The sequence below is a fragment of the Hyperolius riggenbachi genome, chromosome 9, assembly GCF_040937935.1.
Source record: "Hyperolius riggenbachi isolate aHypRig1 chromosome 9, aHypRig1.pri, whole genome shotgun sequence".
Classification (NCBI taxonomy): Eukaryota; Metazoa; Chordata; class Amphibia; order Anura; family Hyperoliidae; genus Hyperolius; species Hyperolius riggenbachi.
Genome location: NC_090654.1, coordinates 244,391,238 through 244,418,848, shown reverse-complemented (window position 1 = coordinate 244,418,848; position 27,611 = coordinate 244,391,238). Strand labels below are relative to the sequence as shown.

At 45.1% G+C, this 27,611-nt stretch overlaps 1 protein-coding gene across 1 annotated transcript in view; it reads left to right on the top strand.

Annotated features, from left to right (window-relative positions):
* AKT1 (AKT serine/threonine kinase 1) overlaps positions 1 to 27,611 on the top strand; it is a 219,802-nt gene that overhangs the window by 129,485 nt on the left and 62,706 nt on the right. Inside the window, exons 4-6 of the mRNA XM_068254235.1 lie at positions 11,407 to 11,518; positions 19,417 to 19,564; positions 20,095 to 20,226. Of these exons, the coding sequence (XP_068110336.1) occupies positions 11,407 to 11,518; positions 19,417 to 19,564; positions 20,095 to 20,226 (392 nt within the window). The remainder of the gene's footprint in view (positions 1 to 11,406; positions 11,519 to 19,416; positions 19,565 to 20,094; positions 20,227 to 27,611) is intronic.

The window sequence follows — 27,611 nt, the reverse complement described above, 5'->3', positions numbered from 1 at the left end:
GCCCTGTTGATCTTCTGGCATACATAGTGTCTGAGTCAACCCTGGAACAAACATATGGCTAATCCAGTAAAACCTAAGTCAACTGAGTCAGAGTATCTGATCTGCTGCATGCTTGTTCAGGGTCTATGGCTATAAGTATTAGAGGCAAAGGATCAGGAGCACTGCCAGGCAACTGGTATTGTTTAAATGGAAATAAATATGGCAGCCTCTGTATCCCTCTCACTTTGGGTTCCCTTTAACTCAGAGATGCTAAGAATCTAATGTGGGTACCGTATTATTATTTAGTACTAGTAGACCCAGTCCGTTTAAAAACGGGCTCTAGGTCTACGTCCGCCGCCGCCAGTGCGCATGCGCCTGCGCGCAACCGCCCACCTGCCCACCTCGCTCGCCCGTCCTGCTCCTTGGTCCCAGCTGTCAGTTACTGCGCACATGCGCAGTAACAACAATCCTGGGACACAGGGACAAAACTGCTGGACGCAGCGACAGTTAGCTTTTATTAGGTAGGATTTATATAGTGCTGACATCTTCCGCAGCGCTGTACATAGAATATAGTCTAGTCACTAACTGTCCCTCAAAGGAGCTTACAATCTAATCCCTACCAGAGTCCTATGTCTATGTATGTATCGTGTAGTGTATGTATTGTAGTCCAGGGTCAATTTTTTTTAGGGGGAAGCCAATTAACTTATATGTATGTTTTTGGGATGTGGGAGGAAACCAGAGTGCCCGGAGGAAACCCACACCGACACAGGGAGCACATACAAAATCCTTGCAGATGTTGACCTGGCTGAGATTCGAACCGGGGATCCAGCGCTGCAAGACTAGAGCGCTAACCATTACGCCACCGTGCTGCCCGCGTATGAAGGATTTATACCACAGATCACTGTAATTATTTATTTGAGGTACCCATAGACAGAGCTGTTTGGCTGACTAAAACTTCTTATTTTGGCCCATTATTTGCTTGATTTTTAATCAGAACAAATCTTTCTCATCCTAAAATCTAAACCCCAGGAGGAATTTCTGTTTATCTGGGCATCGGAGGAGGGTCACATAACTATCGCAACCCACCTGTCACCAAATGGAGACAGCCCAATCCCTGCTGCGTTGGCATGCCAACGTCTGATGTGGGTTAGGTAGGACCGGTTTCAGGTGACTCTGATGATATGTGTGGAATTCTCTGCAGATGGTAGGCCAGCAAGCTCCTACAGCCAGGCCACTGTTTGTAAACTATAAAGGTTTTTTTTGTTATAGTCTACAGCTCAAATTGGAGCTCAGATTAGAAAAAAATGAGGTAATAGCTGGAGCCCGAATTAATGATTTGTCTGATTTCCCGCCAATTCAGTCACTTTCACTGAATCCCCTGTTCTGCTTTCACCCCAGAAAATATTGATTTCTCTGAATCCAGTTTCTGGTAAATCCAGAGCAAGATCATCCACTAGGCAACCTAGGCTGGTGCTTTGGGACTATTGGGTGACCTCTCTTCACTTCAACTTACCAAAAGGACCACAAGGAGACCTGAAATCTACTACCCTGCCTCCTTACATCTTTATCCATCTCTGGGTAAATCTGCTGCTCTTCTATTGCCCCAGTATATCTGATTGATTCACTTTAGACTGATTTTGAGTAATTTATTCATCAAGAGTCTGATTGGACGTGTTGTCAGGTCACTGTGCAAGGTGGGGAAGCAGGCACATTGGGGGATGGCCGGCTGCAAAGCATGCCGGGAGATGTAGTCCATGAATGCGCATACATCTCTGTACTCCCATATTGGCAGATCACTGTGTGAGAGGGGTGGAACAGAAGCAGTGGGAGATAGCCCTCCACAATGCATGCTGGGAGGTGTAGTCCATGAATGCGCGTATATCGCTGTACTCCCATATTGGCAGATCACTGTGTGAGAGGGGTGGAACAGAAGCAGTGGGAGATAGCCCTCCACAATGCATGCTGGGAGGTGTAGTCCATGAATGCGCGTATATCGCTGTACTCCCATATTGGCAGATCACTGTGTGAGAGGGGTGGAACAGAAGCAGTGGGAGATAGCCCTCCACAATGCATGCTGGGAGGTGTAGTCCATGAATGCGCGTACATCTCTGTACTGCCATATTGGCAGATCACTGTGTGAGGGAGTTGGAACAGAAGCAGTGGGAGATAGCCCTCCACAATGCATGCTGGGAGTTGTGGTCCATGGATCCAGGTACTTCTCTGTACTGCCATATCAGCAGATCACTGTGTGAGATGGGTGGAGCAGAAGCAGTGGGGGATCGCCAGCCGCAATGCATGCCGGGAGATGTAGTTCATGAATGGAGTACATCTCTTTACTCCCATATTGGCAGATCACTGTGTGAGGGTGGTAGAGCAGAAGCAGTGGGGGATCGCCCTAAACAATGCATGTTGGGAGATGTAGTACATGGATGCGAGTACATCTCTGTATTCTCATATTAACAGATCGATGTGTGAGGGGGGTGGAGCAGAAGCAGCATGGGATCAATGACCACATAGTATTGCACTACTTAACCCTCCTGGCGGTTTATTAAAATCTGCCAGGGGGCAGCACAGCCGTTTTTTTCCTTTTTTTTTTCTTTATATCATGTAGCGAGACAAGGTCGCTGCTCAGCGGCATCCCCCCAGCCCCTTCGATCGGCTCCGGCGATCAGGAGATCCCGTTCAAAGAACGGGAACTCCTGGAGGGCTTCCCCTGTCGCCATGGCGACGGGCGGGATGACGTCCTCGACGTCGTGACGTCAAAGGTGACTCTGATCCACCCCTCAGCGCTACCTGGCACTGATTGGCCAGGCAGCGCACGGGGTCGGGGGGGGCGGCTGCGGCGCGACTGATAGCGGGGGAGCGGCGGCGATCGGATTGCACACACAGCTAGCAAAGTGCTAGCTGCGTGTAGCAAAAAAAAATTATGCAAATCGGCCCAGCGGGGCCTGAGCGGTGCCTTCTGGCGGCATAGCCTGAGCTCAGCTCGGGCTTACCGCCAGGAAGGTTAATGGCTCAATCGGTGCTTAAAGTGTACCAGAGCTGTAACACTAACTAAATGACTTATAAATGAATGTTGCTGCTAAAAAAAAAAAAAAAATGTAATTTTATTAATTAAAGGGATATTTAAGTGAAAAAATTATTTTAACTTACTTGGGGCTTCTTGCAGCCTCCTGTAGTCTTCCTGTGCCCATGATATCCTCCTGATCCCCTCCGGCCAGCAGCGGTGACCTCTGCAAACCTGGCCTGTCGCCGGCTACTGTGCATGCGCAGCCCTGACTCGCACACCCTGATAACACGGCATTACCTTTTAGACAATACCAGTTGCCTGGCAGTCCTGCTGGTCTATTTGGTTGCAATATATCTGAATTACACCAGACACAAGCATACAGCTAATCTTGTCAGATCTGACAATATTGTCAGAAACACCTGATCTGCTGCATGCTTGTTCAGGGTCTATGGCTAAAAGTGTTAGAGGCAGAGGATCAGCAGGATAGCCAGGCAGCTGGTATTGCTTAAAAGGGAATAAATATGGCAGCCTCCATATCCCTCTCACTTCAGTTGTCCTTTAAGATGTTGACTAAAGTTCCTCTTTAAAAGAAGATGACTTTGTATGCAGTGGCAAAATTGAAAAGCCATAAGTTACAGAAAGGGTTAAGTATTTTGGTGCAAATCTCACCTCCTTCCTCTGGCTTTCCTCCTATTCTTCTTTCTCCACATCCACAGTGGAGCTTCCTAGGTTTGTTTACGCTGTGAGCGCGGCGGAGCGCAGTGGGACATCTGACATTCCCAGCCCCGCGTATCCCCACTTGTTTTTTGGCCGCCGCGTGAACAGTCGAGGAAATTGTCCTGTTATGTATTGGCTTGGAAAGCGCGTGTCAGATGGATTCTTCAGCGGGTTCAGGAATGCATCTACTAGGCGGATCCGTTTTTCATGACAGAGACGGAGGAAGAGGAATTTGCTGGCTGCAGCGTTTCATCTGGCTGGACTCGCGCTGCGCTGGGCGGATTGTGCGGCTCCGCTCTGCCAAATATACAGATCCAGCCAAAGTTGACTTTTTAAAAATGTATTTTAGGAGGTGGATGAAAATCCTGTGCCGCCTAAAATCTAGACAACATCAGCAATTTATATTTCAGTGTAAATTATTCAAAGGAGCGGTAATGAGAGGGATATGGAGGCTGCCATATTTATTTCCTTCTAAGCAATACCAGTTGCCTGGCAGTCCAGCTGATCCTCTGTCTCTAATACTATTTAGCTATAGACCGTAAACAAGCATGTAGCAGATCACGTTTCTGACATTATTATCAGATCTGACAAGATCCGCTGCATGCTTGTTTCTGGTGTTATTCAGACACTCAAAGGATACCAGAAGTGACATGTGACATTACGAGATAGACATAGGTATGTACAGTGCCTAGCACACAAATAACTATGCTGTGTTCCTTTTTTTTCTTTCTCTGCCTGAAAGCGTTAAATATCAGGTTTGTAAGTGGCTGACTCAGTCCCGACTCAGACAGGAAGTGACAACAGTGTAACCCTCGATGATAAGAAATTCCCCTTTTTATCTCTTTCCTGCTCTCAGAAGCCATTTTCTGCTAGGAAAGTGTTTTAAAGTTGGAATTTCTTATCAGTGAGGGTCACACTGTAGTCCCTTCCTAAGTCAGGACTGAGTCGGCCACTTATATACCTGATATTTAACACTTTCAGGAAGAGAAAGAAAAAAAAGGAACACAGCATAGTTATTTGTGTGCTAGGCACTGTACATACACATGTCTATCTCATCATGTCACATGTCACTTCGGGTATCCTTTAAATTGTATGGTGTGTAGGCGCTCCCACATAATAAAGTGATAGACAAAGTTCCAATAATTTTCAAAAGTCCTCCACCACACAGAACGACTTAGATTGTGATCTACTATTGACATGAAGTAATCGCTCACCAGGTCTCAAGGCTGACCAATAACAGACCAGCAATCAGCCCTTAAAACATCCACCGATCGCCTCACGATCTCAGCTACTTGTCCTGACAGATCCTTGGAAAATCCAAATAAGAATGGCTTATGGTGCAGTGTTAGTGACTTCAGTGGTCACCTCTCTTTAACACCGTGCACATTCACTACTATTCACCACTTGTGATCCCAATCACCAATATACAAATGAACCACTCACCAGATAAACTGGCTGACTGACCACAGACCAGCAATAGAGAATTCACTGCAGATTATGTATCTCTCCTCTGTCTTCTCACAGGAATCAGTTCTCTATCACTAGGCTCAAACACATCCTTACTCTGTTTATTAGATATGAAAAAAGTTATACAAATGCACTCACATTCAATAAGATCATATGCTCATGTAAAATCAAAGTTCCCTTGTGGCTGCTGGTGTCCTTCACACTCCGTCCTAAGCTCCACCCTACGCGTTACATCCTTCAGCACTCATCAGAAGCCTCTGATGTGGGGTTATTGGCTGCAATACTGTATGCAGTGCAGTCATTAACCCCTCCTGGTCCCCAAGTGCAGCTGTTGATTCTTCCTGGTCCCCAAGTGCAGCCATTAACTTTGGTGGATAGACTTATACTTGAGTCAATAAAAAAAAAATCCAGATTCAAGGAATACTGTAGGGGGGTCGGGAGAAAATGAGTTGAAGTAACCCGGGGCTTCTAATGGTCCCCTGCAGACATCCTGTGCCTGCGCAGCCACTCATCGATGCTCTGGCCCCGCCTCCGGTTCACTTCTGGAATTTCTGACTTTAAGGTCTGAAAATCACTGCGCCTGCATTGCCGTGTCTTCGCTCTGTCACCAGGAGCGTACTGCGCAGGCGCAGTATGGTCTGTGCCTGCGCCGTATGCTCCTGGTAACATCAGCTGTGCGGGCACAGGACGTCTGCGGGGGACCAATAGAAGCCCCGGGTAAGTTCAACTCCTTTTCCCCCCGACCCCCCCCCTAAATTATTCATTTAAGAGGGTCAAATATTGGAGTCGACTTATACACGAGGTTGATTTATATTAAAAAATATAGGGTAGATATGGCAGCCTCCATATTCTTCTCACGACAGCTGTCCTTTAAAAGAAGCAGGTAGTGTGGTGAGTGGTATGTGCGGGCTGCCATCTTTCTCTCTATTAACAGAAGAAAAAAAAAGCTTTGTTAGGTGGAAACTTTTAAAAGCAGAATTTATTTATAAGAGGGAGATGATGAAGAGAGACTGTAGTGTACTGTATATTTTTTAAAACAGGTTTTCGCAACACTTGACCTTTTTAAGTGTACCTTAAAGGGAAGGTCCAGGCAAAATAAAAAAACAAAATCCACTTACCTGGGGCTTCCCTCCAGCCCCTGGCAGCTGTCCTGTGCCCTCGCCGCAGCTCCAGTGGCTCCCGGTGTCTTGCGCTGCAGAAGGTGACCTCGCCAGGTCCGCTTCCTGGTCGGCTTCTTGTGCATTCCACTGCGCAGGTCACGTGGTCTGGCCGACGTCATCAGGATTGTACTGCGCAGGCTCAGAACTACTGCGCCAGCGCAGTACAGACCTGATGACGTCGGTCAGATCACGTGACCTGCGCAGTGGAATGCACAGGAAGCCGACCAGGAAGCTGACCTAGCGAGGTCACCTTCTGCAGCGCAAGACACCGGGAGCCACTGGAGCTGCGGCGAGGGCACAGGACAGCTGCCAGGGGCTGGAGGAAGCCCCAGGTAAATGGATTTTGGTTTTTTTTTATGTGCCTGGATATATCCTTTAAGTTAAAATAAACTGAGGAGATGTACAATTATATCTATCCTTCCATTCATGAAAATGACTTAAACACACTAAATGTAAAGGACAAATGAAGTGAGAAGAATATGGAGGCTGCCATATTTATTTACTTTATAATACCAGTTACTTAATAAAACTCTTTAGGTTAGCGCTCCTGGAAAATAACTCAAGTCAGTGTGTGGTGCGCGCTTAAACAAGCTCCGCCCGGCGGACGCTATTGGCCTGGAAAGTGAGAGGACGGAGACGCGGGGATTTCAAGTGGCAGGCATGCGAGTGGTCACCCGGGACCCAACTGTATTCCTATGCGCTTTATCCAAGTCTCCACTTGTGAGTGTATCCCTGAAATTTAAATTCTAATTGATTAAATGGTTTTACTCTATGTGCTGCATTTTTAGTTTGTACAGTGACTGATGCTCTTAGGCTGCTTTCACAGGAAGACGTTACAGGCGCACGTCAGTGCAGCCTAACTCACAGCAATGAAAACGAAATGGGCTGCTCACAGTACCCACGTTGCGTTACACTGTAACGCTGCACGTTCTGAGAAAGTGCAGCATACTGTGCGTTCGCTGCGTTAGACTGGTTACCCATGCGCAGTAATTAGCCACATGGCTAATTAATATTCACTGCACTGCAGAGTTTTCTCCCTGGAGCGGCCACTTTGTGCGCTGATTGGCTGGCGGGAGCACGTGATGCGGAGTGTTCCACTCCGCATCACGTGGTCCCGCCAGCCAATCAGCGACACGGAGACACACAGAGACACATAGAGCGCACAAAGAGCTGCATAACGCAGCTCACTCTGGTGTCCTGCTTCAACACCACCAGGCGTTGTTAGGGGCACGTTATGCGACCATAACGTCCCCTAAAACGCAACGTCTTGGTGGGAAAGAGGCCTTATGGTGAACTGTGAACCCAAAGCTGTTAATCCTACCTCCGGAGATTCTAGGAGGATTGTTGGGTGAGGGCGGACATTGTGGGGGAATGTCAGGGTGCTCACCTATTTGGCATCCTGCTGATCTGTTTGGCTGCAGTAATGTCTGACTCTCACCAGAAACAAGCATGCTGCTAATCTTATCAGATCTGACGATTGTCAGAAACACCTGATCTGCTGCATGCTTGTTCAGGGTCTATGGCTAAAAAGTATTAGAAGCAGAGAATCAGCCAGACAGCCAGGCAACTGGTATTGCTTAAAAGGAAATAAGTATGGCCGCTTTCATAGCCCTCCTGCCTCAGTTGTCCTTTAAGTAATGTGAAATGTTTGACAAACGACAAATTTTACCATATCTAACGTCAATCGTGTGCAAAAATATAGCCAAATGACGATGAGCAATCATCATCGGGCAGATTGCCCAATCATTTGATGGATTAATTCTGACGTCTGTTGGGCAGATACCGTACAGTGAGCCACATGTGTACAACATTGTTTGAACTTCTGAACTACAGTATTGTTCTACCGAATGCGTACGTGTCCTACAGAATGCCGTTTCTGCTTGTGTGCACAGTCAGGGCCGGTTCTCTCATGAAGCAAGGTGAAACATTTGCATCAGGCTCAGGTATTTCAGTGACAGCATTTTTGTACTGTGTGTACCTTCCTGGAATGGTGTGGCTGAGGGTGAGCAGTTTGTTTGTCACAGACGTACAGCCAGCCACTGTGCTATTGTGTTGAGCTGCAGCATGTCATATAAGAACATTAAGTGAAGCAGGGTAAATTGTCGGGTGCTGTGTGATCATTCCAAGTCCGGGTGGGGGGCACATACTCACAAGTTTGCCTCAGACATCAAATAGTCTAGAACCGGCCCTGCGCACAGTATTTAAATAAGTTGGTCATTTGCAAAAGCGGTCAGCCGCAAACTTTCCACGACGTTGGTAGTCTGTTTTTGTCAACTTTTGTTGGGCGTGTGCGGACCAACACCACAAAATGACCGACACCACAACATGACCGACACCACAACATGACCGACACCACAACACACACAATTTACATGACTTGTATTTTCTGCGCTCCAACTGACCAACTCATTTACATATGACGATTGACTGCACAACATGGCCGCATTCAAAACAAGTGCATTGTTCAAACGACTTGTACGCATGTGACCAGCTGCGCAATATTAGCCTGACAGTCCTGTAAGTTGATCTGCCAGATGGATCGGGCAAAAAACTTTCTTCCCGCTCGCCGGCGATTGGTAAGTGCTGTGAACAGGGCTGTGGAGTTGGGGTTGAGGAGTCAGTCGGTGGTTTCATAAACTGTGGAGTCGGATGATTTTTGTACCAAATCCACAGCCCTGGTAAGTATTAGACCAGGGGTCCCCAAACGTTTTGGGTCGAGGGCCGGATCAACATACTTCAGACTGCTGGGGGGCCGGAGTGTACATAAAATGATGTAGAAGTCTTTGCGGGCCAGACAGTGACGCATACCCAGGTGACAACCTGCAGTCCAATTGGACAGCAGTGTCACCTGATGTGGAATTGGATTAAAAACCAGCGAATTACTGCTTTCTGACTACCATGTGGACGAGTGGTGCCAGCACTGCTATTCTATATGTGGAACACCAATACTTAAAGATGTAGCTGACTGCATCTATAAGTAATACATTTTATGTGTGGGGGGCCGGTAAACAAGCCTCAGGGGGCCGCATTCGGCCTGCGGGCCTTAATTTGAGGACCACTGTATTAGACTAAGGAGGCGGAGCCGAGGAGTCTGAGCCAATTTGGGTAACTGGAGTCGGTGGTTTCATAAACTGAGTTGGAGTCGGATGATTTTCGTACCGACTCCACAGCCCTGGCTGGGAAACCGATGCCATTGTGCCTCTTTCCTTATCCTTCGAAAGAAAAGTAAACTTTTCCCATCTTCACTTTAAGTTAAGTAAACAATATATACAGTATAACATTTGTGTTTTTATATGGCATAACGGGTTTAGACATAGATGTGGAGAGAATGGCGTACTCCACTGCAGATTCAAGGAATCATCTGATTTAATTATCCATTTGGCATAAACACCGGCATAGCCCGAATATCCGTCTAGTGCCTTTAGCAATTCCGCAGAATATCGCACTTAGCAAGGTATTGCTCAATTGTACAGGGTAATTGGGGACAACGTTTCAAGTGACTCTCTTTAGAATGTATGTTTAAGCATTGAAGTGAAAATAAACGGATGAAATTAACTATTGTATCCCTAGCAATGATCCTAAAATAGGCCTTCAATATTATTATTTTTTTCAAGAGTTATCATTTTTAGGGTTAAAGATTAAACTGTGTCACAAGGCATGGCAGCTGTTCTTAATGGTTATTCCCCTCCCAATACAGAGTAATAGTGTCCTTTTTGAACTTTGAACCTTTGGAAGTATTTGTGGCGGCCTGCACAGATGTTTTATGACCACTTATCAGTTATCGGGGACAATTATTCTAGTCCAGCCCACTTTCTCCAGCTGCACAGAGACTGTGATTCATGTTACGGCACTATTAACCCCTACTTTTTGGACCTGAACTCTTGAACGGAAGGAAAACCCAAGAGCAATGCACCCTGTGTGTATTTAGAGAGTTTAGTCTCTCATTCCTCCTTATCTGTGACTCATCACCACTGTAATTTGATCTCTTAGCTGTGTCACCTGGCTGTCTCGGCAGAGCAGCTAATTTGTAAACACAGGATATGAACCCTATGTCTGCTTCCATGAAAGCAGAAAGTAGACTGACTGCAGATTTATTGCAGGATTTGTATCAGCTGTTACAAAGAAATGTTGTTCTTTAAAGGTTATAATGCTGTTGCTTATCTTGTAGAGCAGAGAGGAAGATCTGAGTTCAGGCGCGCTTTGTTTTAAGCATTAATTATACAGCTGCACAAACATACATTTCTCCTCTCAGCGACAGCCTCATTGCTGCTCCTCCCTTGCTATGATGTCAAAACCGCACCCCCTTGAGACACATGGCACTGTTATTAGAGACCGACTTTCAGTCAGTAGGGTAGTATGGCTTCAGTGGGTTGGGCAACAACAACAAAACATATTTGCAAAGCTTTTTTTCCCCGGTAGGACCCAAAGTGCATAAGCTTGTTTCACATCAGTACGTAGAGATGTGTGCAGGGGAAAAAGTTATGTGATCGTAAATGCCAGACTAAACAGGTGGTGTTTCAGTTTTGATTTAAACGCTTTCCGGTATGGAGCTGTCTTGATTGGATGTGGCAAGGCACTCCAAAGGGTAGGAGTAGCATGACAGAAGTAGCATGGCTTCAAAAAGGTTTTTAGTTGGACTCTAGAGTTGGTCAAGTTATTAAATCCTGTTCATCTGTTTATGGAGGTGGTCTGTGGGCAGTCTGGTCTAACCCCTTTGCCATGTGAACTACAATGCTTTTGCCCCATATATAACCCAAGGGGGCGTGGTTCTGCTGTCTCGGCGGCAGGGAGGTTGTGGAGATGGACGCCTGTAAGTTGATGTACCCAAAATGATGTATTTTTATACTGCATAAGTGCATGTGTATATATTTTTTTTTTTTATGCGTTCTATTTGTTCAGTTGTATATTTTACACTTTACAGTTTGAATTTCCATAAAGCCAGTTGTCTCGTAAGAGACGCTGCAGCATAGCGGATGTCCTCCAGTGTGTCTGCCAGCTTTAATAAAGACAAACGATTGTTTGAAGATACTCAGCAACCATTTTTTTTGTTCTCTCTCCCTTCTCATGTGATAGAATGTCAGCTTATGAAGACAGAACGACCAAAACCAAACACATTCATCATACGATGTCTCCAGTGGACCACCGTTATAGAAAGAACGTTTCACGTGGATTCTCCTGAGGAGAGGTAACTGTTAGTTAAACGCCTCTATTGCACATAGAATATTAGCTTACAATGAGAGTCCTCTGAGGTGTTCCACTCTGCATATAGATTAACGCTCGTTATGGTCTTCTCCACTTATCTGAATAATACCTTTTCAGTACTTAGTCAGAAAACATGTACTTTATATGTACAGAGAAGGTGAAAAAAAGTCTTTAAAGTGAGTCTGAAGCAAAATTTTAATTGAAAAAAAAAAAACCATACCTATGAAGAGGGAAGGCTCAGGGTCTTATAGAGCTTTCGCATTCCTCTCTTGGTCTCCTCGTTCCAGTGCTGGCTCCATTGTTAGCAGTCTTCGACCGATTGGTTGAAGACCACTCTCGGCCGCTGCGGGAGGCTTCAGATGTCTTTAGAAGCCAGACTGCACCCAAAGACAGGCCGCTCCATACTACACATGCGTGAGTGCGCGCTCTTGTGCATTGCACAGTACGGAACCGCCTATGTTCAGGAGCATTCGGGCTCCCAAAGACTTCCGAAGCCTCCTGTGGCAGGAGAATTGAACGGGGGAGCCTGCTCTGGAAGCAGTGGACTGGGAGAGTACCAGGATGGCTCTATAGGAGCCAGAGCCTTTCTTCTCCTAAGGCCTATTTCACACTAGAGGCCTTTTTCGGCGTTTTACCGCCACGGCCATAGTTTGCATTTTCCATGGTAAAATAAAAAGTCCAAAGACTTTCATTTTACCTTTCACACTTAACGCCGCGTTTTTGAGCGTTGCGTTTTGAAGCTTCTGGTGCTTATTCAGGGTTGACCGCTGCGTTTCGTGTTTCATTGATAGTCAATGGAAAAGGCAAACTACTGCTTTTTTTTAAAACTTTTTTAAAATGTTTCATCGTTAAGAAAAATCCCCAGAATTCAATAAAAAAAAACACATTTTCAGAGCTGTAAAATATTTTAGAAAACGCTATGGAAAAGCTATGTATTGGAGTTGAAAAGCATAAAAACTCCTTCAAAAAGCACCAAAATGCTGACCGCAAAAGGCAGTATTTAGCCTTTTGTACTGCAGCCTCTAGTGTGAAAGAGCCCTTAGGTAACTTGTTTTTTTCATTTCAAACTCCCTTTAAGGGCTACCTGAACTGAGATAAAAAAAATGTAATATAATATTTTGTTTAGTCCCGCGCAAGTTTTACTGACCTTTTTATGTTGCGTCTCTTTATCCCTCCCATTCCTCTGTATCCCATCCTTTTACGTGCAACCATCAGATCCATTCCTCCGGAAGAGCACAAGGCATGCCCGAGTTCACAAACCATGTACGCTCAGTAAAAGGGATCACTTGTGTACACCTACCTTCCTTTGCGCACAAGTGATACCTTTTACTGGGCATGAGCGGATCGTGAACTTGTGCAGTGCATATTCACATTTGAATTTGTGCAGTGTAGTTCACGGCTACGTAAAAGTATGTACAGTGTTCTGTTTTCTGCCTCCTCCTTTAAGATGCCCATACATCAGGTGATGTATGGGCAGATCAACCATGAAACCAATCGAATCGAATCTGATCAGAGAGAGATAGGTGTCCTGCCCATACACCACACACCGCTTTCTGATAGATTTCAGCATGATTGAATTCAATCAGATTTCTTGGTTAAAAAAAAACAAACTTTGATTTTTCTGTACAATTAATTGCTTTTATCGATTTGGGGTAAAATTGAACAGAGAAATTGTACCATGGGTGGCCACCTTGAGACTTGATACTCCACAATGTCTACCATGGACTTAATATACCCTGAAGCACTGTTGTCATCAGCTAGCCTTTGGAGTTTAGCAGGATGAGTTTTGCTGTGGATGGCTAACTTTTCTTCTATACTTCAGAGCCTAGAAAAGTAACGATTGATGAAAGAAGCAGCCAGTCTTCAGCGTCTTGACTGTTGTGTTTGGCTTGTGGTTGTCCTTAGTTAGGCAGAAGGCCCATTGATGTTGTCTCCCCGTCCAGCTGTTCTGATGTGGAACGTTGGTTTAATCTCAGAGGAGCAGATGAGATCTGAGCACGGCGTGGTGCCCCACCAAAGACGTTTTGGGAGGAGGCAGAGGAGGGCTGCAGGGAGGCAGACAGACAAAACCATGATCTCATACTGGTCCTTTTGAAGACCTGTTTGGCGAGCATGTTTGCAGCAGCTCCCGAGTTTCAGCCTGTGTAAATTAGGCAGAATAAAGCCAGCTAATCACGAAGCGATGGTTACAAGTGAACGGCCGGTGCAAGCCAGTGACCTTGTGGTTCCCGATTGTCCCTCCGTCTAGACAAGCCAGGAGGAAGCCCAGCAAGATTTACTAGATCTGGTGGCTTGCTTAAGGGGTTCAGGGAGAGCTATAAAAGCTAGGAAAACTGGTCAAGCACGGCGATCAGACACTGAATACGTTGCTTTCCCATCCCGCATGTAATTCTGATTTGAAGTTATTTCCAAAGCATGTGATAAAAGCAATACAGCATCATTCAGGCTTAATGTATACCAGAGCTTGAGTCAAAAAGTAAATACCTGAGAAAATCCTGGACTCTATAGATGATTCCCGGGCCCCCCCTCACTCCTGATTCCATAGCTGGGACTCTCCTCAAAGAGGAACTTTGGTGAAAAAAGGGAAAAACATAAATCAATACATTGCAAAGTTAAATAGAAGAGAGATCAAGGAATTATTTATGTTCGCCGTGTAATTTGTTCATGTTGTTTGATCCACAATCAGCCTGAACGTGTTCATCTTTACTATTGGCAGACATGAAAAAAAAATCAGACAGCACCAACTTGTTTTTTTTTATATATATACATATGCACATACAGTATGGAGGTACTGGTTGCTTGGCAGTTGGAAACAGCTGCTATTTCCCACAAGGCTCACAGACAGGAAACTTGTCGGGTCCGGTGCTGATCGTGGCCGATCGGCAGACGGTGGGAGGACGGCGTGGGACACGTGTTTATGCAGCAGGAGGAAGCCACGGGTGAGTATCAAATCTGCTTTTATCCGCGCTGCCGTTTCAGGAACCGGGTCCCGTCTCATGTCAGTCAGAGCCAGTCTACGCAGGAGAAGTGCGTAACTCTATGTATCTCTCCAGCCGATCGAGAGCGGATGGGGCTGGAGAAAGCCCCAGGTACCATATATTCCGGCGTATAAGACGACCCCCCAACTTTCCCAGTTAGAATCTAGAGTTTGGGATATACTCGCCGTATAAGATTACCTTTTCCAACGCACACCAAATAAAAATGTAAAAAAATCATATACTGGTGCTATGTATGAACAGATACAAGTGCTGTACTGTATGTGGTACCCAGTATATAACCATATATAGGCGATTGGTCAACTCTCCCTCTCCCTAAGCGGATTGGTCAGCTCTCCCTGTCTCCCTGTTTATCAGAGAGATCTGAGAGTTGGTAACAGGATAGGTCGTATCACCCAGCATCAATGACACCCGGTGTATAAGACAAACCCTGACTTTTCAGAAGACTTTTAAGGGTTAAAAAGTAGTCTTATATGCCAGAATATACAGTATGTATAAACCTTTTTTATTTTTTTCAGAGTCCATTTAAGTCCACTTCAACAAGTCCCACATACCTCTTCCCTCCACAAACACCCCAGCGCTAACTGGTACAAAATAAATCTGTAAATACCGTAACATTAAAACTGCTGTAGTCTGCTGTATTCCTTTTTAGCCTGCGATTATCCCATATCACAAAGCAAAATAAATGTGCAAGTGAAAGGCCAATTCTGTCCATTATCTTGCATGAATATTGCTCTTGTAAAATATATCTATGCGGTTATGCTGAAGAGGAGCACAACATCAGTACAGATGGAGCATGGGTTGGTGCACCACATTTGGATCTGTCACTTTGAATTACGCTGGTCTGATTATTTTCCAGTACATCACATGTAGCCCATTTGTCCCAGAAATGTCGGAGATTGTGGCATTTGACTCCTGTCGTGCTTCTCCTGGCCTTCATTTGCATAGAGCGCCGGTGGCGTTATTTATGAGGAGGCGACATCTATTGAGTTATTTTCGAGCAGGATAAAAAGTAAAGTACCTCACCAGATATTATTTGGCACGTTGTGCACTGCTCTCCCTCCAATATACACTAGTGGGAATGCATAGCATCCAATATACTTCAGTGGGAATACATAGTGGGATACACTGAACACTGTGCCAACTTTGAGAAAGCTGTGTTTGTCATATTCGGATATTGGTTTACTGTATGTGGGCTGTGGAGTCCCCAGATGTTCCAGTTTGCAGAAAGCTTCTCCTCAACTTGTTCCAGATATGCCATCTGCTCTTCTTATTCTTCACTGCTAATCAACCACTAGTGCAGTCTGATGATGTTGTAAAGCACCAAAACATGGAATTGAAGAAGACTCCTGGACGCCGCAAATAGCAGTGGGGGGACAGGGACTCCTGAACGCAGCGGTAGTGGAACCGGGTGGGTGGGGAATGACTCCTGGACACAGCGGTAGAGCTTTGGAAAACTTGTCAACTCCCCACAGTGTATTGAAATTTAAACCTTTACTTAACTACAGGTACCCTTTAAATCAGATGGGCCAATCAAATGAATTACCTGCTATTATTGACCGGTCCTGTTCCTCGAGTCAGAGCTTCTCAGCGCTCCATGTAGCGCCTGAGTTTGCCGCAGCTATAGCAGCAACTTTACAGTCCGCAGCCCATGCATGAGCAATTGGGGGATCTGGCGATTGACTGAAGCTGAATTACTTTCCCCTCTGAGTTGCTACGACTTGGAGGTGAAATAGTAAATAACGCCGCCCGGAATTTCAGCGCAGCAGGGGGAGCTGTCTTTCTGCTTACCCTGTGCCAAAGTGACCGAATGGCAAAACCAAATGTACACCTGTTCCTACTTACATACAATTTGTCTACATTTTCATGCATATTGGAGCCATTAGCTTCTGATATTTATTTAAGTATTTATATAGCGCACACATGTTACGCAGCGCTGTACAGAGTGTATTGTCTTGTCACTAACTGTCCCTCAGAGGGTTCACAGTCTAGTCCCTACCATAGTCCTATGTCTATGTATGTATCGTGTAGTGCATGTATCGTAGTCTAGGGTCAATTTTTAGGGGGAAGCCCATTAACTTATCTATATGTTTTTGGGATATGGGAGGAAATCCTACTGCCCGGCAGAAACCCACACCGACATGGGGAGCACATACAAACTCCTTGCAGATGTTGACCTGGCTGGGATTCGAACCGGAAACCGGAAACCCAGCACTGCAATGTGAGAGCACTAACCACTATGTCACACTGCTGCGCTATCTCTAAGGCGTATACGCACGCCTGATTCCTTCAAACGACGGGTCCTGCCCGCGGGGCTGCCGACAGTTTGCCCGTGTGTACAGTCTGTCGGCAGGCTGATAAGGCTGGTTTTGACTGATCTGCCTTTAGACAGTCCAGTGTCAGAGGAGGTAAGCAGAGGAAAGGAGTTGTTCTCGTGTGTACTCCTACATTAGAATGTTTTGTCCAGCTTGGAATGATCCAATATAAATGGATATGGGTGGAGCTTCTGCCCCCTCATACATCTCTGCTCCCCTTCTATATATACATGGATCAGGTAGTCCCTGCATGTGGGCATCAGACAAATGCTTAGATGTGGGAAGTGCAGCTCAGCTAAACAAAGATCACTTGTCTCACAGATCGCTTTACTTCCTTATTTCTACGGATATGAAAACTTCACTTTAACAGTTCTGAGGAACTGCATTAAAAATGATCACTCTTATCCGCCTCTAAACTGTCCCACGCTTTTATTAAACCTAAATTTCAAATAAAAAGTGAATCCATTGTGTATTCTTTTGGACAAGCAAACATGTATAGAGTGATCTGTAGCAGGTGATCTGTGTACCTATCTCGTTGTAAGGCAGCACACTAGGCAGCTTCACCACCTGAGCAGGACTGGCCTGGGGTCTGCTGAGTGAGTACCCATAGCTGAAATCTGACTTCTAACTCCCTGCCCACCTGACAGCTGCTTGGCCACAATACGGTGTAGTAGCCAGCTGATGACATCACCAGGTGGGCCGGTAGAGGGAGTGGCTAACCTGCAAAGGGCAAGCCAGTGCGAAGGAAGAGGCATGACTGGTTTGGAACCAGGAAGTCCAGCCAAAGAGTGGAATGCATCAGGGTTTACACAGAGCACCATTATTGACCTGCTCTACTGAGGTGTCAGGGCGTGGCTGCACAGCATACAACCTTGCCAGCACTTTAGTGTCGTGTACTATAACCCCTCCCCCTAATTAGTAGAACAGTGGTGACCTTGTTAGCAGAATAATGTAGGATTGAACTCCATCCCAATCAGTAGCGGATACCCCCTTTCCCATTAGAAATCTATTCATTTTCTCAAACAGATCATCAGGGGGCTCTGTATGGCTGATATCGTGTGCCATGGTGCTGACATCACACTGTGGGAGTCTTGTTGCATTGAGGGAAATAACAGCTGTTTCCAACTGCTAAAAAAGCAAGCAGCAGCTACGACATCACCTGCTAGCAGTAAAAATGTCACCATATGATAAATGTCAGAATGTAAATCAGGGAGAGGAAAGATTTTACAATGGGCAAACACTGACTAAATCATTTATACATATTTATTGTAAAATGTAAGCACTTTTGTTCATTACGTTGTTTTCACTGGAGTTCCTCTTTAAAGGGACTCTCGAGGAGTAGAAAAAACAAAATTGGAACTTACCTGGGGCTTTCTCCAGCCCACCGTAGGTCGGGAGGTCCCCCGGCGTCCTCCTGGCTCGCGTACTGTCATGCCGGCTGGCGTGATGACGCGTAGCGGCCGGCGTGATGACGAGTGTCATCGTTCAGGAAGTGTCAGCCCAACACTCTGCTCGGGTGTCACCGGTCATGATTTCTGTGGTGGGACCGGGGGACCTCCCGACCTACGGTGGGCTGGAGAAAGCCCCAGGTAAGTTCTAATTTAGTTTTTTTTCTACTCCTCGGATTCCCTTTAAAGAGGTACTATCAAAGAAACTGTTCTTCCCCACATACCTATAGAGCTTTTAGCCAACAATAGAAAGCTTTTCAGAAATCTCTGATCACAGCCTGTGCGTTACAAACAGTTGATAAACAATGCATTTTTTTCAAAGTCTGCTTTGGGGCCAGAGCTTTACCATGTAGATAGGTTCCACTTCTCTGTCACTACTCACGGAGGAATGATTTACTGTTTGTTTCTGCCCTGCCTGTTTTCTGACAGATCATATGAGAACAGCTGAGATATTGTTTAGCTGCAGAGTAAGAGAAGAACTGAACTTTATTCCTGTACTTGCATGCTTTCACCCCCCCCCATTCAGAATTAGCTCTTCCTGTCTGTAATCTCTATTTTACACTGCATGAGGCAGGCAGACACAGGACCAGATGATGAGTTCTTTACACACTATATGATGCTATATTTGTAGTTCTATATTTTCTTTCTATAATTCTGAAGAGATTTCCGTCACGGGATTGCAGACAGTGAGGACTGTTTCTGTATGCTGGATGAGCTGGACACAGTCCTCAATAGTAATGCCCACAGTGAAAACTGTTCTCGTTAAATGTCATATTTTCTTCACATAAAACATGAAAAAAACCTTTGTATTGCTACTTGGTAGAAGTTACTGGAAATAAATGTGGCATTTAGAATTTTAGTTAACTTTGATAGTTGTCCTTTAAGTGCAGCAGGGCCCACAAACGGCCCAAGAAGTTGGCCTTCACCAGTGTGAGTCCTGCCGGTGATTTTCATGGCTTTATGGCTCAGATTAGAAGTGTTGAACCAGCAAGATTTCTTTTTGTCTAGACTTTGGCTTGCGTCTTGCCTTTGGACGCCAAAATAGCATGGTATGTGGCTAGTTGTACACTGGGTAATGGATGGGTCATCTCTTCTGATGTCTTCCTTCTGGTGATCTTGCAGAGAAGACTGGATAAAAGCCATCCAGGCAGTAGCCGACAGCCTTAAGAAACAAGAAGAAGAAATGATGGATTATAGGTCCAACTCTCCGAGCGATAACTCCGGGACTGAAGAAATGGAAGTCTCTCTTACTAAACCAAAACATAAAGTAGTAAGTTGGGCTTGGGGAAGGGGGGCACTTATGTTTGGGGGGGGGGGCACTCATGTTGGGCTCAAGAGGGGGAACTTATGTTGGGCTCAGGGGGGCACTCTCGTTGGGCTCAAGGAGGACACTCATGCTCGGGGGGAGGGGGGTAGTCATCTTAGGCTCAGGGAAGGTACTTATGTTGGGCTTGGGGGGGGGGGGGGGGGGGGCACTCATGTAGCAGCGTGTGCAATGATTGGCTCAATGATGGAGCAATGGTCCCGCCCGCGAGACCATTGGCTCCAGTAATAACACACGTCATACTTTTTCCCCTTACTGCCGTGAGGGCTTACTTTTGGGGTAGGTCTTATATTTCCAGCATTCTCGAAGTTCCTGCTAGGGCTTACTTTTGGGGGATGTCTTAATTTGGGGGAAACAAGGTAAAATGACCCCTAATGATTAATTTGGAGGATAAATATGTAGTAACGACAGCCTGTTGGCGAACCGTAACTTGAGGGAACTCACAATGTTTTTTGTTTGGTTTCTGATATCTGCAGACTATGAATGAATTTGAATATCTAAAGCTATTGGGGAAGGGCACCTTTGGAAAAGTCATTTTAGTCAAAGAAAAAGCAACAGGAAGATATTATGCTATGAAAATTTTAAAAAAAGAAGTAATTGTTGCAAAGGTAAGTTGAACCTGTTTTTGTTTGGATGCTACATGTATGACTATCATCACTGACCTCACACAATGAAAACGTTTGTCTTACAGTCTCTGTGTATGTGGGTGAGTCTAAAGGATGCATATTGTGGTCAGCACTGAGGCTAAGAGTGCATATGCACATCCAATTTTGATTGGCCAATTTCACCACTTTCAAGCTAAACTACGCAATCTGTTCATCATTTTCAAAATATGTTGGCCCTCATATTACATGGAGTTAGTAAAATTGGTCAGTGATTGGCCAATCAAAATTGAATGTGTATACACCCTTAGTGGTCCTCATACTCGCTTTGCAGTATGTACATGGAGTTTGTTTTCTCCCACACCCTAGAAATGTATACTAATGAGCTGTATTCCCCCTAAATTTGGACAAGGTGACTTTATCCAGGTGGGAAAGCAAGCATTTTTAGGAGCTTGCTCTTAAAGGACAACTGAAGTGAGAGGAATTTGGTGGTTTCCATATTTAATTCATTTTAAGTAATATCAGTTGCCTGGCTGTCCTGATCCTCTGCCTCTAATGCTTTTAGCCATAGACCCTGAACAAGCATTTGCAGATCAGGTGTTTCTGACATAATTGTCAGCTCTGACAGGATTAGTTGTATGCTTGTTTCTGGTGTTATTCAGACACTACTGCAGCCAAACAGATCAGCATGGCTGCCAGGTAACTGGTATTGTTTAAATGGAAATAAATATGGCAGCCTCCATATACCTCTCACTTCAGTTATCCTTTAAAGTGGACCTGAACTCTTGCACAGGATAGAAGGAAAGCATAGAGAGTTTAGCATGTTTAATTCCCCCTCATCTGTAACTAATAACAACTGTAATTTGATCGATCAGCTGTGTCAGCCGGCTACCTCGGCAGAGCAGCTAATTTGTAAACACATGGTAACCCTATGACTGCTTCCATGAAAGCAGGAAGTAGACACTGCAGATTTATTGCCGGAGTTCTGTAAGCTGTAACAAAAAGCTTTTTCTTAAAGCAGTAGGATTAGCCATACTATGCCAGGGGAAAAAACACATATAAAGTAAATACTTGAACTACTTAGATAACATGTATTGTACTGTCCATGTTTTGATTTCAGTGAATTTTATATAGTAAATGAAGAGAATATATATGATCCAGGTGGGAACCATGTATTTTGCCCACAGTTTAGGCTAAATCCTGATGTCATTTTTGCCCTTTACTTTTTTTCTTTTCTCCTCCAATTGCTGAGTCACCTCAGCCTTGCTTGTAAACAAAAGTGAGCAGGGGATCAGGTTTCAGATAAGCAGCTAGGCAGGGAAATAAATGGAAGAGGAGGAATATATTATAGATAAAAAGAACCCCCAGCATGCAACTGTTTGACCCTGACTACTAAAGGGCCAGTGCTCCTTAAGTATGTGATAACTCCAAATCATAACGGCAGAAAAAGTTTTGAATGCAGGATTAGCATCTTTATCACTTAATACACTCAGACCAGTTGCTGTTGAAATTTGATTTTTATGGTGACAATCCCGCTTTAACCCTCTGGGCGTTACAATTACATCGCCCAGGAGGGGGCGCAGCACTTTTTAAATTTTTTATTTTTTTTAAATCATGTAGCTAGCCTAGTGCTAGCTACATGATAGCAGCTGTGCAGCGGCATCCCCCCACCCCCTCCGATCGCCTCCGGCGATCAGCGCAAGCAGGAGATTCCGTTCAGACCGGGATCTCCTGCTTGGCTTCCCCCGTCGCCATGGCGACGCTCGCGATGACGTCACCGACGTCGTGACGTCAGAAGGAGTCCCGATCCACCCCTCAGCACTGCCTGGCACTGGTTGGCCAGGCTGCGCAAGGGGTCTGGGGGGGGGCTGCGCGGCACGGTGTATCGACGACGAGCGGAAGTTACACACAGCTAGCAAAGTGCTAGCTGCGTGTAAAAAAAAAAAAATTATGCAAATCGGCCCACCAGGGCCTGAGAAATCCTCCTGCGTGACATATCCCGAGCTCAGCTCAGGATTATCGCCCAGGAGGTTAAAATGTCATTATGCTGTTGCTTATCTTTTAGAGCAGAGAGGTAGTTCTTAGTTCAGATCCAATTTAAACAATCTTTTGTTCCCCTTTTTTCTGACTTTCCCTAAGTGTTTCCCCTGATTACGCTGATCTTCTTGGATTCTTATAGGCCAATTATTTATATTGGAGGTTCTCTTTAATGGAAATCTCTAAGGACAACCGAGGTGACATGATGAGATAGACATGTGTATGTACAATGCCAAACGCACAAATAACTAGGCTGTGTTCCTTTCTTTCTTTCTCTGCCTGAAAGAGTTAAAATCAGGTATGCTAGTGACCGTTTCTGTCCCGGTCAGGACCGGGTCGGACTATAGTGTAACCCTCACTGATAAGTCATTACAGCCATAAAACACTTTCCTGTCAGTAAATGGCTTCTAAGAGCAAGAAAGAGATAAAAAGGGTCAATAATTCATAGATTTGAGCTCTGGCATACTTCAGAGACAATGAAACAGAGACAATGAAACAGTAAAAAAAAACTTACAAACTAGATTTAAATATAAAATAAAACTGTGGGATATCTAAAAAAAAGTCATTTTTTAGAAGGAGGATAGATACAATTGTGTTTCTCATCAGTTTATTTTCACCTCAGATGTCCTTTAACCAGCTGGGCGGTATGGACGAGCTCAGCTCGTCCATCACCGCCGGAGGCTGCCGCTCAGGGCCTGCTGGGCCGATTTTCATGAAATAAAGAGCAGCACACGCAGCCGGCACTTTGCCAGCCGCGTGTGCTGCCCGATCGCCGCCGCTCTGCGGCGATCCGCCGCGAGCAGCGGCGAAAGAGGGTCCCCCCAGCCGCCTGAGCCCAGCGTAGCCGGAACAAAAAGTTCCGGCCAGCGCTAAGGGCTGGATCGGAGGCGGCAGACGTCAGGACGTCGGCTGACGTCCATGATGTCACTCCGCTCGTCGCTATGGCGACGATCTAAGCAAAACAAGGAAGGCCGCTCATTGCGGCCTTCCTTGTTTATTTTGGGCGCCGGAGGCGATCGGAAGAACGCCTCCGGAGCGCCCTCTAGTGGGCTTTCATGCAGCCAACTTTCAGTTGGCTGCATGAAATAGTTTTTTTTTTATTTAAAAAAAACCCTCCCGCAGCCACCCTGGCGATTTAATCAGAACGCCAGGGTGGTTAAGTCTAAAAAAAAAAAAAAAAAAAAAAAGAACTTACCTGGGGCTTCTTACGGCCCCTGCAGTCATCCTGTGCCTGTGCAGTCCTTCCGCAACCCGCCAGCCAGCAGAGGCGACCCCTCAAGACGCATCTTCTCATAGTGTCCCCATTCATGGCAGCGTTCTGCACATGCGCAGTACGGGTGCCTGCGGCTCCGCGCAGTAGCCTGAAACTGACAATGTAGCCACTGCTGTCTGGAGGGTCACGGAAGGATGGTGCAGGCGTAGGATGACTGCAAGGGGGTAAGTTAAACTTTTTTTATTATTTTTTTTTTTAAGACTTCAGTATCCCTTAAAAGGGGCACTATGGCAAAAAAAATAAAATTTAAAATATGTGCAAACATATACAAATAAGAAATACATTTTTCCAAAGTAAAATGAGCCATAAATGACTTTTCTCCTATGTTGCTGTCACTTACAGTAGGTAGTAGAAATCTGACAGAAGCGACAGGTTTTGGACTAGTCCATCTTTTCATGGGGGATTATTAGGGATTTATTTATTTTCAAAAGCACTTAGTGAATGGCAGTTGCTCTGTCCAACTGCCAAAAAACTGTGTAGCGAGCAGGGAAGCTGGCCAGCATCATTGTTTAAATCCTTTTTAGGGAATGTCTTTATAAAGAATAAAAGCCTTGCTTAAAGTCCCATATGAAGAGATGGACTAGTCCAAAACCTGTCACTTCTGTCAGATTTCTAGTACCTGCTGTAAGTGACAGCAACATGAGAGAAAAGTAATTTATGGCTCATTTTACTCTGGAAAAAACGTACTTCTTATTTGTCTGTTTGCACATATTTAAAATTTTAAAATTTTTCACCATAGTGCCCCTTTAAAGGGACTCCGAGCGGTGGAGAAACTATGGAAAGATGCATATCATTTTAAAGCTCTCTTTCTCCTCTTTCCAATGATACATAAACCGCCGCCCTACACCTTTTAGTTTTCGCTATTTCCGCAATTGAAGTTGCCACGGCCGCGATTTCAATTGCGAAAATAGAGAAAACTAAAAGGCGTAGGTGTCGTCAGAAAGAGGAGAAAGAGAGCTTTAAAATGATATCCATCTTTCCATAGTTACATTGTATTACACAGGGCGACTTTTTCTGCTGAATGGAGCTGCTGACACTGGGGAAAGTGTCGTCCTGTGTAATACAAGTAACTATAGAAATATGGATATCATCTTAAAGCTCTCTTTCTCCTCTTTCTGGCGACACCTAAATCGTAGCCCTACGCCTTTTAGTTTTCTCTATTTTCGCGATTGAAATCGCGACCGCGGCAATTTCAATCGCGAAAATAGTGAAAACTAAAAGGCGTAGGGCGGCAGTTTATATATCATTGGAAAGAGGAGAAAGAGAGCTTTAAAATGATATGCATCTTTCCATAGTTTCTGCACTGCTCGGAGTCCCTTTAAGTACAGTCATTAGAGAAGTAATTACTGTGACTGTCTATGAGTGATTCCCAACTAACAGCCCTCTGTATGTAACAGCACTCTGCAGTGGCAGTCATTCACAATATGGTACAGAATGCAGAGAAACACACTGGGGGCATTCATTCAAAATCTATGGTGGTACCGGGGTACTTGCAGCAATGGTCGTACATGGTTCAACTATTTGTACACCTGCTTTCACATGATCGACAGTTGCCCTGCTGGCAGGATAAACTGTATGTCCCGGAGAACTGTCATTGGATGTGCTCTTACCAGCTGTGTTTAAATGACCTGATTGTCTGACGACTGGTTGTGGATTGTTCGATTTGAACACCCTTTATCTAGCGTTCTCAGTACCCCCTCCACGGGTGAGAACTCTGTTGGCACTACATCGCTATAAGTATATTAGATTGTGAGCCCCTTGGAGGGATAGTGAGTGATGTAATTGACTCAGAGTTGTTCGTAAGGCACCGAGGAATAAGTGTCAGCTCTGCGTAATTCTATAATAATAACAATTAGCGTATGGCAGGTCTCTGGTGGGAGCTCTTTGCCTCCCATAAGAATATTATGCGACTCCCTTTACAGTCTGATTAGGTGATCCTCCATGTAAAACAAGCTCTGAACAGATATACATTGGGGAGTGAAGATGACTACACTAAGAGTGTATATAACAGCATAGAATACAGAAATCCCTGGCCACAATACACTCCCATACATAGCCTCATCCAAGCAGAGCAACAGATATTGGCTAATATTTTGTGTCTAATCTGCAATGCAGTGCTTTAAAGTTATCCGAGATAAACTTTTACTCATTGCATAATTGTGTTCCTTTCATATAGTTTATAGGGCATTCCTCAAGCCAAATACTTTTTTTTGTTTTGTTTTAATACTCTTAATTCCCGATAAACTAAATAAGCCTCGCCCACGACTCCTTTTGTGCCTTGGCACTGTAGCAAGGGCTTATGGGAGCTCAGTCTGGGCAGGAGGAGGAGGAGGTTACTAGCCATTGATTTCAGAGGCAGAGGGGAGGAGGGAGGAGAGGGGACTGAATTTACACACAGGCAAGCTGATAGCATCTCCAGCCCTCAGCCTGTGACAATGTGACAAACAGAACATGGCTGCTGTTGTTGTATCGCAGGAATAAATAATCATAAACGGTTGAAGCTGTTTGCAGCTAGATATGCTGTGTAAACCATCTAAACTTTAGATAAGATATATAGACAAGTTACTGGTTATAGTTATTCATCTCGGATCCGCTTTAATCAAAGTACCCACATGAAGACTGCAGAAGATGAATCGCGGATCTTATGGCGACCCGCGATGCGACGAACGCTCGTTCCCTGATCTCTGCAGTGGGTACAAAATGACAGCACAAGACGAGTGCGATGCGATCGCGGTACTTATGCACGGAGATCAATTGTGATAGGAACAATTGTTTGGATCTGCCGTGACGGTCATATAAAAACATCATGCAACATCGCTTAAGGCTTTATTAAAGGATGTCGCGAAAAATCACCGTAAAAATAGCGTGATGGGTACGGGCCTTTAGATGTATACATTCAAAAATATAGCTAGCACTCTAGAACTGGTGCTCTTTTCTACTAAGAAACACAATCACATTTGCCGCGATCTGTCCGGTGCGACTGCGGTGTATAGGATTTGCTCCGGGAAAAATAAAACGAGCTGGAAAATATTTCAAAATTGCAGAAAAATCGCATAGTGATGCGATTGCTGTGTGATTTCGCTGCCCTGCTATATAGAATATAGGAGCTCAACTACACAACGTGCAACAGGACAGTGATTGCGATCAGAAATGAGTTTTCCAGCACCTAGCGCTCTGTGATCCGTAAGCGATCGGGATTGGATTGTAAAACGCTGATAGTGGAAAGGAGTCTTTACAGTATTTGGTGCCCTGCAGTTGGACGTTGCACATATGATTTCTATGCTAGACTCACAGGAAGTACAGTGTTCTCCCCAGAATTTTTTTCCAGCCGGGTGGGGCGAGATGAGAGAATGCAGGGCCGGTGCTCCTGTGAGCAACTCTGCTTACAGCATAGGAGGAGGTGAGCCGATGACAGCCGGGTGGTCACCAGAACTAGCCGGGAGGTGCACCCGGCTAAAAGGGGCTGGGGAGAACACTGCAGTAGTTGTGTGGCCCTTCTGGCTACAGAACCGACCCCACAATCCCCTGCACTATTACAAAGAAATGAATAAAGGTGCTCAGAGATTACTCGACTTCGTGGCTGATCGACCATCCGAATATTATTATCAAAATGAGTAAAAATCGATGCTGCCAAGAGTGCGATAATCGCCTAATGACAAATGCAATGGAAACCCTTGGTCGCTGTCCACCCCCCTAATGTTTTATAAGAGAACAATGGGGGGGTTAGTGGTGGTTACCTCCCCAAAATAGACACAGAAAAATGTTGCTTAATTCAACAAAAGCAATTTATTTGCATACTCCGGATAGATGCAATGCGTTTCGTGGGCACATCCCACTTCATGAGGCAATAAAATTGGAGTACAATTGACTGTAGACAGAGACAAACATACGTTCAACTGAATATCGGTACATAACATTAAAAACAAAGGCGATAAAACGACTCTTTTTGTGTGTGGTGGTTAGTTGACTAGTATTGGGGATAAAGTGTCAGGACATGATTATGAGACATGGGTGGTGGAGCACAAGGGTCTGTTTTTTTAGGTGGTATGGGAGTGATAGTGTAGAGATAAAAACCTAATGT